The sequence below is a fragment of the Oncorhynchus keta genome, chromosome 19, assembly GCF_023373465.1.
Source record: "Oncorhynchus keta strain PuntledgeMale-10-30-2019 chromosome 19, Oket_V2, whole genome shotgun sequence".
In the NCBI taxonomy this organism is placed as follows: Eukaryota; Metazoa; Chordata; class Actinopteri; order Salmoniformes; family Salmonidae; genus Oncorhynchus; species Oncorhynchus keta.
Window position 1 is genome coordinate 73807570 of NC_068439.1, and position 14508 is coordinate 73822077.

At 42.5% G+C, this 14508-nt stretch overlaps 1 protein-coding gene across 2 annotated transcripts in view; it reads right to left on the reverse strand.

Moving 5' to 3' along the window:
• Window positions 1-14508, reverse strand: part of LOC118397898 (beta/gamma crystallin domain-containing protein 1-like) — a 45809-nt gene that overhangs the window by 19555 nt on the left and 11746 nt on the right. For both annotated transcript variants that reach the window (XM_052471292.1, XM_052471291.1), the window contains 5 exons: window positions 13936-14103; window positions 13371-13409; window positions 12180-12298; window positions 5781-5940; window positions 2733-2872 (listed from right to left, as the gene is read on the reverse strand). In XM_052471292.1, the coding sequence (XP_052327252.1) occupies window positions 2733-2872; window positions 5781-5940; window positions 12180-12298; window positions 13371-13409; window positions 13936-14103 (626 nt within the window). The remainder of the gene's footprint in view (window positions 1-2732; window positions 2873-5780; window positions 5941-12179; window positions 12299-13370; window positions 13410-13935; window positions 14104-14508) is intronic.

The following is a 14508-nucleotide window of genomic DNA, read 5'->3' on the forward strand; positions in this document are numbered from 1 at the left end:
TGTTGGGGAGGAACAGGAATCCCTAAACATTATGTACACACCAATGGATCTGTTCTTCCAAGCAGGGTACCTCCCATTCCAATTCAGCAGCAGGCTAATCCAGACTTGAGATCAGTGTTTACATCAATTTATTTTACCTTTATTTAACTAGGCAAGTCAGTTAAGAATCAATTCTTATTGGTAATGACAGCCTAGGAACAGTGCGTTAACTGCCTGTTCAGGGGCAGAATGACAGATTTGTACCTTGTCAACTCGGGGCTTTGAACTTGCAACCTTCCGGTTACTAGTCCAACGCTCTAACCACTAGGCTACCCTGCCGCCCCTAATCAATAAATGATTTACATGAATGTCCAAATTCTCTTAAATTTAAATCGGTCCACAGGTGAACTGAGATTAGATTCAAATAATGGGCAATTTTGAAATAATGGATTCAATTTCCATTCATCGCCTGAATTGATTAAACTGAAATGTTAAGTTATTGATGCCAATCCTGGTTCATATTATGCCTGTGTATCACACATAAAACATCAGTGATAGATTTACAGATAAACTCTATTCTCCATCCAATGCTGTGCCAGCTTCTTTTACCCCCAGTTCTGTACATGGCTAGATTACCTTGAGTGAGGCTAAGGAAAGAAAGACTGTACAGTACTCAGATATTCTGTGTGTGAGTCAGAAAAAGAACCGCAGGGAGAGTTGCTAAGGAAACACAGGCCAAAGTATTCAGGGAATAACATTGGTGTTGAGTTGATTACTAGCCTGGTTCAACTAGACTGAACGCTGTGCTCATCCATTCAGTCTGGTGCCATGATGTACTGTATCATTGGTCTGAGGCTAGATGATCACTTCTTTGACAGCCACAAGTATTCAACTCTAATTTCAACTGCCTCCAGTAAGAATGTCCGGGATGGTCGGGCACAGAAAATAAATTATTCCTGAAAGGGGACTTTTCGATCTCACGTGCCTAAGTAAACCGTCTTTAGTCGCAGTTTGGCAACGAAGAGGGAAATGGGCTATTGTCTATTGTGGTGTATTTCAGCTAGAAGCCAGGGCACACAATGTTCTGAAAGGTACCTCTCACGTGGGAAAAATAACCTTTGAAATCTTTGCCAGATTCTTTCTTTCCTTTTTTCTCTCTATACCTCTCTTTCTCTCACATGCAAGCCACATTAAAACGAATGCCTCATTCAAAAACATCAACATGCCCATCATTATTTAATCCAGTATTTCCCAATCCTGGACTGAAAGGGGTGTACATTTTGGTTTTTGCAATTAACACTAACACACATGATTCAACTAATCAACTTACGCCTTTGATTAGAAGCATGTGTTAGTGCTGGGACAAAAACAAAAATGTGTACCCCCCTTGGGTTCCCAGGACCAGGTTTGGGAAACACGGATTTAATCATTTCCTGACTCTTCTTCAATCCAAATTCTTTGAAATACAAAAATAAAAAGAGAAGCTTATCTGATCTGGCACTCTGAGCAGGCTTAGTTTTAAGAGTAAACAAATTATATTTGAACTCAGGATCAGGTTCATTAGGGCACACCCCAGAAAGGAAAACAAAGATCAGCATTTCTTGTTGTCCCTCCCTGGTTCAATCAGTTTTATTACCATTGGAACCTAATGAACATGACCCAGGTTTGGTTCAGTAGCAGCCAGAAGCGATGAAATAATTAACGTAGAGAATTAGGATTGCCTGGTCGCTCAAGGCCCCCGAAATGTCATTATCTCCAACTGAAACAGTAATTGAATTCTCTACAATAGCAAGAGTTGTATTGCACGGCAGTATGTAATGCTGATCTCCCACTGCCTACCCAGATTTCATTAGAAGAACCATGAGGAGAATGCCTTGTTGCTGAGGAGGTTTTACAACAAGAGCCAAGCAGCATACTAAACAAACTAAAGAGGTACCATAGACATCTAGAGGTACTGTTCAGGAGGACTACACACACTGACAACCCACAGTGGATAAAAAAGGTACCATAGACATTTAGGACAGGGGTGGGCTAACTTTTTGTCTTGAGAGCCACATCAAGATTTCGAAAATCAACAGGGCCGTAGATTTATTTCTACCAATTTGTTTGTCAAAATTAATTTGGGGGCTAGGAAAAGGGAAGTTGTTTGAAAATATAAAGGTCCATTATAATTTATACATACTTTTTAATCTAGTTTCAGACGTTCAAGCGTGTCCTGGATTTTTTTTCTTCTTTCAAATAATAAATAAAAATAAATGAAAGATGTATGCCGGATGTTTCAGTAACTAAATATCTGCACGCAAGAGTAATAAGGCAGCATACCAAATGACACCCTATTCCCTATTTAGTGCACTGCTTTAGACCGAAAACTGTCCGTCCCGTGGGCCATAGTTTGACCACCCCTGATTTATGAGGAGCAAAGATGCACTTACACAGAGTGGACTGATCCACTGAACCACTACACCATAGACATTTATATGTAGCATTTTAGGAAGAGCAAAGATGCACCTACACCCAAGAGCAGGGTTTCCAAAAGCTCGGTCCTGAGGCCCCCACGTTGTGGTTTTTGCCCTAGCAATACACAGTTGATTCACATAATCAAAGCTCGATGATGATTTGGTTATCTGTGTAGTGCTAGGGCAAAAACCACAACGGGCACCCAGGACGGGTCACAGGAAAGGGTTTGGAATACCCTGCCCTAGAGTGGACTGAAGAGGTACCATGTAAATACAACAACCATTAGATACACTTACACTCCAGAGTTGACTTTGATGGAAGCTGTGTTCTGTGGGATACCGAAGGAGCTGATCTCTACTGTGTCGTCATGGTACGGTGCTAACCTGCCGTGGCCCTCTGGCTCAGTGAACAAGTCAATATGGGGAATGCTGTAGTCCTACAGAGGGGAACACAAACCCAGGAACAGTCACCATAATGTGGAGGGAGAATTGTGATTGATTGCATTGTGGTAACACTTTATTTAAAACTGACAGATATAATGCTTTATATAAGCATTTATACCACAGCATTGTTGAATACTCATTTCTAATGACCTTTAAAGGGCATTCTAGAGTGTGCATTATGTTTCTCTTTATACAATGGGTGGGTGTAATCCTGGATACTGATTGGTTAAAACTGCATTCCAGAAGGTGTCTATTCCCCAAATTACCACCGGCAAAAGACGTTGAAATGCCTGTTTAATCTGTTATAATCTCTCTGCGCAATCCACTGTCTCATCAGCCCAGCCAGGCAATTTATAAACTTGATCTCTGCTATAAAAAGCATCTAGACATTATCTCCCATTTCAACAGCGGTGATTTGTATAAACCTTGCTGCCTGTCTCTCTGAAATTTGCAACATTGTTTCAATATTGAAATTTGGTCTCCAGCTGTCCCATAGTAATGAGCGTGTTGGGAGTCGGGATGAGACAGACAGGCAGGCAAGCTTTTTTCAGCCAGTCAAAATCATGAATCTACTGGCATCATTTTTATGGACACATACAAAGTAATGTCAATAGAAAACAGGTCAAATTAAACACAGCTAGTTTACTGTGTGTTCAGCTGCAGTTTGAAGTGATTGTGTTAGCTGTGTTTACATTTAGCAGACGCACTTATCGCAACTTACAAGTAGTGAGTGCATACATCTTCATTCCTACTGTTCCCCCTTTGGACCCGAACTCACACCTCTGGCGTTGCCTGTGCCATGCTCTACCAACTGAGCCACACGGCTAGCTCCCTTGAACAACAGTGTCCTGACGAGAGACCACATTTCCTACGCCAGGTGAAATTGTGCATCATTATCTCATTGTTATGGATGTATCCAAATGAATGTCACCAGAAAACAGCTTAAACAAATGCAGCTATTTTTCTGTTATTCTGGCTGCACTGTTTGACGTGACAGTAAGTTAGCCGTAGTTGGCTAGCTAGCAATAAGAAGATTGCAAGACTTAACAACTGGGTCAAGTCTCTGATCAGCCGATTTTGGTAGCAACCTTAGATTTGTGTCGGCACTATATCTCTTGGAAGAATGAAATAGTATGAATAAATGAATCAATCATTATTTGAATATGTTGGTAACCCGTTGTATAAAAGTGATAATGCCCTCGAAGCCGGTGTTTGGAGGATATATTGGCACGGTTTGCCGGCCGTCGACTTAATAACACTGGTGTGCCAATATATCCTCCAAACACCGGCTTTTCCAGCATTATCACTTAAGTAATGCACGGCAATAACCAACAGCTATGAGGTTCATTCTAACATGTTCTATGTTTGAGTTGCTTTTGAAATAAAACTGTGAATTGAAAACATCATTGGCATTGTTGAATTCGATTTTCATAATAGCAAGCTAGGAGGACAAACATTGTGGTTAGCTAAGCTAAGTCTATTTGTTTGGTTACCAAAACAACTAATGTAGCTATCTAGTAAAGTTAAGCTTGCTAGGTACTTCAATGGATGTTTAACACATTTCTATAACCAGATTAACACATTTCTAGCTGCAAATGGGTTATATTATAACCGTGGGATAAGCAGAATAATCAACTCAGGCCTTCTGTGGAAAATAATGCAACTCAGTCGACGGTCAGTGGCAGTCTGCTGTGCGTTGTGGCACACCTTTCATATCGTGCATTATATTTAACAGAACGCAAAGCCCCTCGTCAGGGTTGCCAGGTCTAGCTACATTTCTAACCAATGACCTCGGAAAACCCGTGCACAAGGCCTGAAAACTAGCCGCGCAGCAAGAGAGGAGTTGCCACATTTATCCAATAAACCTTTTACCCATAACGTTATCAAGTGAATTAAGAAGGAATATAGAAGTAATTTTTAAGGATGTAGGCTACGAAGGAAAATTTGGTTTCCATCAAAATATTACTTATTGCCAGTTTAAGAATATGTCACAAGAGAAAATATAAATGGCCCGTATCAAACTTTCCAGATCATTTTCCATCAATGTATGTCGATTTGACTGCTATGTGTTTAGAATTGCAAATCAACTTTGCCATGTTTTGCTGAGCGAGATCTAGGTAGCCTATATATTGCGATCTAGAAGAAAAATAAACGCACACCTATTAAGACGAGGTGCTGGCTAGCGGAGTAGGAACTTGAAAATAAAAGAGAGCCGCACACTCTGGAGAATGATACATTTGTGATAGGCTGTGACCATGATCACAATTGATGAATTCAAATGTAATTAACTGACATGGCCATTAATAATTTCATAATAACACACGGCTACAACAACAGAGTTATAGGCTATTTATTAAATCTGTTTGCCAGCTCCAGGTAGGCTGCACAAGTGGCACAAATTGATTTGCAACGACTCCAGCGATATCGTAGGTTCAACATATTTATTGTATCAAATGGTAGGCTACAGTAGCCTAGAATGGCATAGAAATTAATAGCCTACTCGATGGCCAACAGATGCAGATGTACCCTATCATTCTCCACACATTTTCCCATAACAGAAGCACACCAGGGAGTTCCATAACTGCCAATTCAAATTTACACCCACGCTGCGCTCCAGACCCTAGAACTGAGCATGGGTCAAATGCAGTGAAATATACTGTACATTTATTTGAGAGAAATGCCATGGCGGCCGCAGTGCAATTAGAAGTAGTCCAAAAAACCTGCCACCCACGACCAATACATTTTCACCAGCGACAACGTTTTCAAAGTAACCCAACTGGTGGAAATCGGCAAACATGGCAACCCTGCCCCTCGTTGATTATTATGTCTTATTATAAGGCTCATGATATGTTACGCTGTGTCTCTCTATGTAGCAACATTTACAGCAGAGTGGACACTCACCCATACAGCCAGTCGGATGGAGCCGATGACCATTGGTATGTCGACACGGGGGTGTGAACCTGGTGGCCCTGCATCTGCCCAGACATTGGTTAGCTCAATAGGCCCCTCCTCTAGGGCAATGGAACGTCCCTCGAACCCAGGACTCTCGTAAAGCACCCAGCTGCAAAGACAGATAGGAGCAGGTAAACAAACACATAAAATATGAATCATAGAAATATAATAATTTGAACAATATGATTATCTCTTTCTCTTAATTGATGTATTATTTTACATGTATTTGATTAGTGTTGCATTGATTATGGATGATCTGCATTAAACATATTCGTGTGAGTGGGGAGACGCTGAGAGAGGCATTCCCCTGGAGAGGGGAAACCGGAGTTAACCAGGTATTCCATGACTAAAATCCATGTTTGGTAAGCAAGTCTATAATTGCATCTGTAATTAAATGTAATTGCAGATGATGTTGTGTATACCTCTTAAGCAGACCTTTGACCTGTTATAAGTGCTGATGTGATAATTAATGTAATCTGTACTAGAGGTCGACCGATTCATCGGAATGGCCGATTTCAAGTTTTCACAACAATAGGAAATCGGTATTTTTGGGCTCTGTTTTTTTTTTTTTTTTACACCTTTATTCAATCTTTATTTAACGAGGCAAGTCAGTTAAGAACACATTCTTATTTTCAATGACGGCATTGGAACGGTGGGTTAACTGTCTCGTTCACGGGCAGGAAGACAGATTTTCACCTTGTCAGCTCGGGGGATCAAATCTTGCAACCTTACAGTTAACTAGTCCAAGCAATAACGACCTGCCTCTCGACCGATTAATCGGTATCGGCTTTTTTGGTCCTCCAATAATCGGTATCGGTGTTGAAAAATCATAATCGGTCGACCTCTAATCTGTACGGCTAGTTACCAAGACCACTGTGCCTTATTTGGAGGTTCCTACAAGATTTAATGACATTGTCGACAGAACAGTTGTTCCTGATAGTGGCTATGTAAACCTCCTTTATTCTAACTGCAGAAATGCATACAAGGCACTCTCTCGTCCTCCCTTTGGCAAATCTGACCATGACTCAATTCTCCAGCTTCCTGTTTACAAACGAAAGCTCAAATGGGAAGAACCAGTGATATGCTCATTACAGAAGTGGTGGGATGAAGCAGACGCGAGGCTACAAGACTGTTTTGCTAGTACAGACTGGGATATGTTCCAGGACATTGAGGATACCACAACAGTCACAGGCTTCATCAATAAGTACATAGACAATGTCGTCCCCACAGTGACTATAAGAATTAATCCTAACCAGTGCTTAATTGTACATTTGGAGGTGCCGGAACAAAAAGTGAGCCAGAGAGGGGGGTTACCCGGGGTGATCTGAGGTACCAGAAAGCATGAAAAAAAAAACTCCTTTGTAACAAAGCATTGCATGCATTATCTTGCTTTTGTGTACTGGCATAGATCAGTAGAGGTGCTTGCAGGAGTTGCACACAATGAGGATTTTTTTTATAGCCTAAGTGGCCCTTTTTTTAATAGCCTAAGTGGCCCTTATAAATGCATTTCATGCAATTCTATTTCATTTTAGAATACCTCACAAATGATCGAAATGATAGGCTACTTTGACACTGACAAACTGAGATGAATAAAAACGACCTTGACTTCAATCCATCATTGGCCTAGGCCTAGGTGTGTGTACATGTATGGAGGAAAGGGGGAAGGAGGAAATTCTAGTCCTAAAAAAGCTTTCTAGTTTCACTGACTCACCCAATGATGCTCAGCTCGCTCACCGGCGACGGCCGATACGCTCGTGCCAAAAGCTTTTCTCTCTTAATTCACTTGGTAAAACAATGCTGTTCGCTCAATAGGCCTATATGGAAGCTGATAACATGGTAGCCTACAGACAGATTAGTATTTTTTTCAGTGGGATCCCTTTGCTTTCCAAGCTGTATTTTCCAGCAATTGTATTTGAAATATTGTGAAAGGCTTGTTTTGGCTTTATGCTGTTCACTGACAGGTTTGCAGCATGTTCCTGACTGTAGGCATGCCTCGTGATTGGGCTACACACAATCCACAACTAGGCAATTTAGCTTTTTGATTGGCAGTCATTGTAAATAAGAATGTGTTCTTAACTGACTTGCCTTGTTAAATAAAGGTAAAAAAGAAAAGAAAAAGAAAGGTAAAAAAAAAACATACAAAGAAACCAGGGCTGTTGTGGGGCAGGTCAAGAGCTTTAAGTTCCTTGGCGTCAACATCACTAAGGACTTAACAGGGTCCACACACACCTGCAAAGTCGTAAAGAAGACACGGCAGCGCCTCTTCCCTCTCAGGAGGCTGAAAAGATTTGGAATGGGCCCTCAGATCCTCAAAAGGTTCTACAGCTGCACCATCGAGAGCATCTTGACTGGCTGCATCACCGGTTGGTATGGCAATTGCACCGCCCTTGACCGCAAAGCACTACAAAGGGTGATGCGGACAGCCCAGTGCATCACTGGGGCCGAGCTCCGTGCCACCCAGGATCTTTATATCAGGCGATGTTAGAGGAATGGCCGAAAAATTGCCAAAGACTCCAGCTACACAAGCCATAGACTGTTCACTCTGCTACCGTCCAGAAAATGGTACCGGAGCATCGGCAGCATCGACAGCTTCTTCCCCCAAGCCACTGCTAAATAGTAAACTAATACGCTGATCCTACACACACTCACTAGACTATATATACACACCATATCATTCACACACACTACATTGGCACTCCCACACTTTGGCACTGCTACTCTGTTCTTTTCTAAATTTGACTCTTATTATTATTATCTATCCTGATATCTAGGTCACTTTATCCTGCCTTCATGTATATATATATTTTATTTATTTAACCTTTATTTAACTAGGCAAGTCAGTTAAAAACAAATTCTTATTTACAAAGATGGCCTACCCTGGATGACGCTGGGTCAATTGTGCGCCACCCTATGGGACTCCCAATCACAGCTGGATGTGATGCAGCCTGGATTCAAACCAGGTACTGCAGTGACTCTCTTGCACTGAGATGCAGTGTCTTCGATCACTGCGCCACTCGGGAGCGCACATACAGTGTCTTCGATCACTGCACCACTCGGGAGCGCACATACAGTGTCTTCGATCACTGCGCCACTCGGGAGCGCACATACAGTGTCTTCGATCACTGCACCACTCGGGAGCGCACATACAGTGTCTTCGATCACTGCACCACTCGGGAGCGCACATACAGTGTCTTCGATCACTGCGCCACTCGGGAGCGCACATACAGTGTCTTCGATCACTGCACCACTCGGGAGCACACATACAGTGTCTTCGATCACTGCGCCACTCGGGAGCGCACATACAGTGTCTTCGATCACTGCGCCACTCGGGAGCGCACATACAGTGTCTTCGATCACTGCACCACTCGGGAGAGCACATACAGTGTCTTCGATCACTGCACCACTCGGGAGCGCACATACAGTGTCTTCGATCACTGCACCACTCGGGAGCGCACATACAGTGTCTTCGATCACTGCGCCACTCGGGAGCGCACATACAGTGTCTTCGATCACTGCGCCACTCGGGAGCGCACATACAGTGTCTTCAATCACTGCACCACTCGGGAGCGCACATACAGTGTCTTCGATCACTGCGCCACTCGGGAGCGCACATACAGTGTCTTCGATCACTGCGCCACTGGGAGCGCACATACAGTGTCTTCGATCACTGCACCACTCGGGAGCGCACATACAGTGTCTTCGATCACTGCGCCACTCGGGAGCGCACATACAGTGTCTTCGATCACTGCACCACTCGGGAGCGCACATACAGTGTCTTCGATCACTGCACCACTCGGGAGCGCACATACAGTGTCTTCGATCACTGCGCCACTCGGGAGCGCACATACAGTGTCTTCGATCACTGCCCCACTCGGGAGCGCACATACAGTGTCTTCGATCACTGCACCACTCGGGAGCGCACATACAGTGTCTTCGATCACTGCACCACTCGGGAGCGCACATACAGTGTCTTCGATCACTGCGCCACTCGGGAGCGCACATACAGTGCCTTCGATCACTGCGCCACTCGGGAGCACACATACAGTGTCTTCGATCACTGCGCCACTCGGGAGCGCACATACAGTGCCTTCGGAAAGGATTCAGACCCATTTATTTTTTCCACATTTTGTTACGTTACAGCCTTATTCTAAAATGGATTAAATAAATAAATAAATCCTCAGCAATCTACACACAATACCGCATAGTGACAAAGCAGAAACAGGTTTTCAGAAATGTTTGCAAATGTATTCAAACTAAAAACCAGAAATACCTTATTTACATATGTTTTCAGACCCTTTGCTGTGAGACTCAAAATTGAGCTCAGGTGTGTCCTGTTTCCATTGATCATCCTTAATTGTTTCTACAACTTGATTGCAGTCCACCTGTGGTAAATTAATTTGATTGGACATGATTTGCAAAGGCACACACCCGTCTATATAAGGTCCTACAGTTGACAGTGCATGTCAGAGCAAAAACCAAGCCATGAGATCAAATGAATTGTCCGTAGAGCTCTGAGACAGGATTGTTGTGAGGCACAGATCTGGGGAAGGGTACCAAAACATTTCTGCAGCATTGCAGGTCCCCAAGAACACTCCATCATTCTTAACTCCATCATTTCTGCAGCACTCCACCAATCAGGCCTTTAAGGTAGAGTGGCCAGATGGAAGCCCCTCCTCAGTAAAAGGCACATGACAGCCCGCTTGGAGTTTGACAAAAGGTTCTCTGGTCTGATGAAACCAAGATTGAACTCTTTGGCCTGAATGCCAAGCGTCACGTCTGGAGGAAACCTGACACCATCCCTACGGTGAAGCATGGTGGTGGCAGCATCATGCTGTGAGGAGTTTTTTCAGCGGCAGGGACTGTAAGACTAGTCAAGATCGAGGCAAAGGTGAACAGCGTAAAGTGCAGAGAGATCCTTGATGAAAACCTGCTCCAGAGCACTCAGGACCTCAGAGTGGGGTGAAGGTTGACCTTCCAACAGGACAAAGACCCTAAGCACACAACCACGGTAATGCAACCTTCAATGGCTTCGGGACAAGTCTCTGAATGTCCTTGAGTGGCCCAGCCAGAGCCCAGACTTGAACGTGATCGAAACATGTCTGACGAGACTTGAAAATAGCTGTGCAGCGACCCTCCCCATCCAACCTGACAGAGCTTGAGAGGATCTGCAGAGAATGGGAGAAACTCCCCAAATACAGGTGTGCCAAGCTTGTAGCGTCATACCCAAGAAGACACAGGGCTGTAATCGCTGTCAAAGGTGCTTAAACAAAGTACTGAGTAAAGTGTCTGAATACTTCTGTAAATGTGATATTTCAGTTCTTTATTTTAAATAAATTAGCAAATATATTAAAAAAACAGTTTGGCTTTGTCATTATGGAGTAGTGTGTGTAGATAGATGAGAAATAGATGAGAAAAACAACAATTTAATCAATTTTAGAATAAGGCTGTAACCTAACAAAATGTGGAAAAAATCAAGGGGTCTGAATAGTTTCCGAAGGCACTGTACCTCGTACCTCTACACATTGATCTGGTACTGTTACTCCCTGTATATAACTCCATTCTTGTCTATTTTATTTTATTCCTCGTGTTAGTTATTTTATTTTGTATACATTTTTTTTAAACTCTGCATTGTTGGGAAAGGTTCATAGGCATTTCACTGTAAAGTCTACACCTGTTGTATTTGGCGGATGTAATAAATACAATTTTTTTTATTTAGGCCATTAGACTTTTTCTGTGCTCTTGCTGGAGGTCTTTCTGTTGCAACTTGAATTAATCCAGATGCATTTTTTTATTGACTATCAGAGACCGCTCATCTTAATTTCACCTGGAAATTCTCTTTTACACTTCACGTTTAACTCTTTCTGCTGCCTGAAATCCTGAACCTGCTTGGCTAACATTCCACTCCTTGTACCCCATGTTTTACATGACAAGGAGTGTAAGGACTGGTACCCAGGCCCCTTGACTTTGGACTAGTTTATTGTTTGTGCATGTCCCAGTATCATGTAGGACAATAACTTTAGGTGGTTGATTCAATAAAATGAAGTAATATGAATGATAAACACTCCAATATAATTGTTATCACGCTTTGGTATTTCCTGACATGAGTCATAGGATGGGATGGTATTTGAAACCATCGAATAACTCAGCTTGGCATGCCAGATATTCTCTGCCAAGGAAGTACTATGCTACATGTTATGTAAATATGCTTTCTACAGACGCCAGACAGAGCATACAAAGCTGTGTATTTTTTCTGTTAACTGGATATTCCTATTCCAGACCTTGCTTGAACTTTGAAAACAGAACATTTACTCTGTAGGATATAAAAGCCAGTTTGGCTGTATGACTCACCATCCTCTCAACACCTTCACAGAAATCCTAGGAGACAGTTGGAGCTGGGTGGCATCCACCACGTCTCTGAAGACTTCATAAGTCTGGCCGCTAAACTGATCATGCTCAAACAACACCATCTAAATCATAGGAACAGGGAAGCCATTTTGTCATTTCAAAACATCAAGAGAAAAAGATGTCATGAGCAGCTCTGACGAAGGCAGAGAGAACGTAAGCTTAATAAACTAAAGTTACACTGGCAAGGTGCACTGTGGGTTTTATTTTCTTGAAGAAAGCATAAAGAGAGAAGGAAATGCTCAAACATCACCATGGAAACACCATGTGTCATTTCAAAATATCAACAGAAAAATAAATGCTGTCACTGCCTCATTTTGAAATGTGTTAGTTTAAAAAAAGAATGTATATGTTTTTGAAGAAGTAAACTTCCATTTATCCGACTACCAAAACAAACTGTCTTTTAATCAAGACATCAAGAAAAGGAAGTACATTAACTCTCCCTCTCTGAATCTGATGTCGATATTCCATCACATTGTATGACTCATCGGGTGACTCATCATATGACTAAGTTGGCAGAGCTATCATGAAAGTTTGTTAGGATGTTTCATTCCATTCACTTGTAATTCTCATCTTCAAGCATTATATAACCTCACGATATAACATCCCAAAAGGCAGCATATTCCCTTTATAGTGACTGCTTTTGGCCATCGAGCTCTTGTCAAAAGCAGTACACTGTATATGGAACAAAGTGTCATTTGGGATGCCACCTTATCACTTGCATGCAAACCTACAGTTACTGAAACAGCATAAAGAAAATAAAGTATATGTTTAACTGCCTGCCTTCCATCCCCACCCCCTGAGATTCCACAATGCAATGCTTTACCACAGAGTTTAAATGACTCTTGGCAGTACAGAATAGCTTGTTCTTAAACATATCCAGCTGTAGATCTGCTCCTTTCTCAAACAACACCATTTTCCCTTGATGTGAAACCATATGAAACAGATGTCTTCAATAACACAATGGTAGAGTCCCAAATGGCACCCTACTCTGTATAGTCCTATGGGTCCTGGTCAAAAGTACGGCACTACATAGGGCATAGGGTGCCATTTGGGACACAAATAACAGCTTCTCCTTCCATTCAGTTTCAATTCTATCCTGGTTCTTTGGAAATATCTGTTTGAAGCTGTGCCTACCTTTCCTGGTCGCCTATGGAATCCATTCACATCCTCTCTCTGTAACACCAAAATCACATGAATACTGCAATTATCATGACATTCTAGATGGTTATCTTCAATGTCATAAAATCCAGGTTCCAGAGCTGCTTATCAGTGTTTAAGTTAATGTTGTGTACTGTGTACTGTCCACTCTTAGAAAAAAGGGTTCCAAAAGGGTTCTTCAGCTGTCCCCAGAGTAGAGACATTTTTGGTTCCAGGTAGAACCGTTTTTGCTTCCAGTACAAAGGGTTCTACATGGAACCCAAAAGTATTATTTAAAGGGTTCTCCTATGGGGACAGCCAAGAACCCTTTAAGGCTCTAGATAGTTTTCTTTTCTAAGACTGTGTTCTGCGTACTGTGTACTTGTTTGTGGGTCAGGCCTTTCTGACTCATGGTTTGACTATGGTTTGTTTTATTGACTATTATGAGACATGTTTAAGTCAATTAATATAACTGTTTTATCCATAATACTTAATGAATATTACACACGTGTAACCCGCCAACCCACCCATCCATCCATCCCCTTCTCCCACACACACTTACATGGTCAGTACGAGTCCCTAGTGGGCCAGCCAGAGGGGCCATGGCCTCGAGTAGGGAGGATGGAGGAACCAGAGGAAGATTCGGTCTTCCATCCAGCATTAGGAGTCCAGGCCTGATATTCAAGTCTCCTCTACCACCTCCTTCAAGTGACTTCATCCCTCCAATAACCTGATATAAGCAAACAATAACCATTAAATACCCATCAGATAAGGATCCGTGTGTGAGGCAGTAAGACATGCTACCCTCCCCGTAAAAACCTACGGAAATACAAAAGCAATTACTGAAATAGGATAACATGTTTAAACACAGAACAGAGTGTCTGCGTTCTATGATAATGTTCTTCTAATCAACAGGAAATCCAACAGGAAAGCCAAACCCAGACGACGTTGGGCCAATTGTGTGCCACCCTATGGGACTCCTAAGCACAGCCGGATGTGCTGCAGCCTGGATTCGAACCAGAGACTGCAGTGACACCTCTTGCACTGAGATGCAGAGCCTTAGACTGCTGCGCCACTCGGGAGTAGACTGCTTGCATTTCACACCATTCAATCAAGATTGATCACACACTCTATA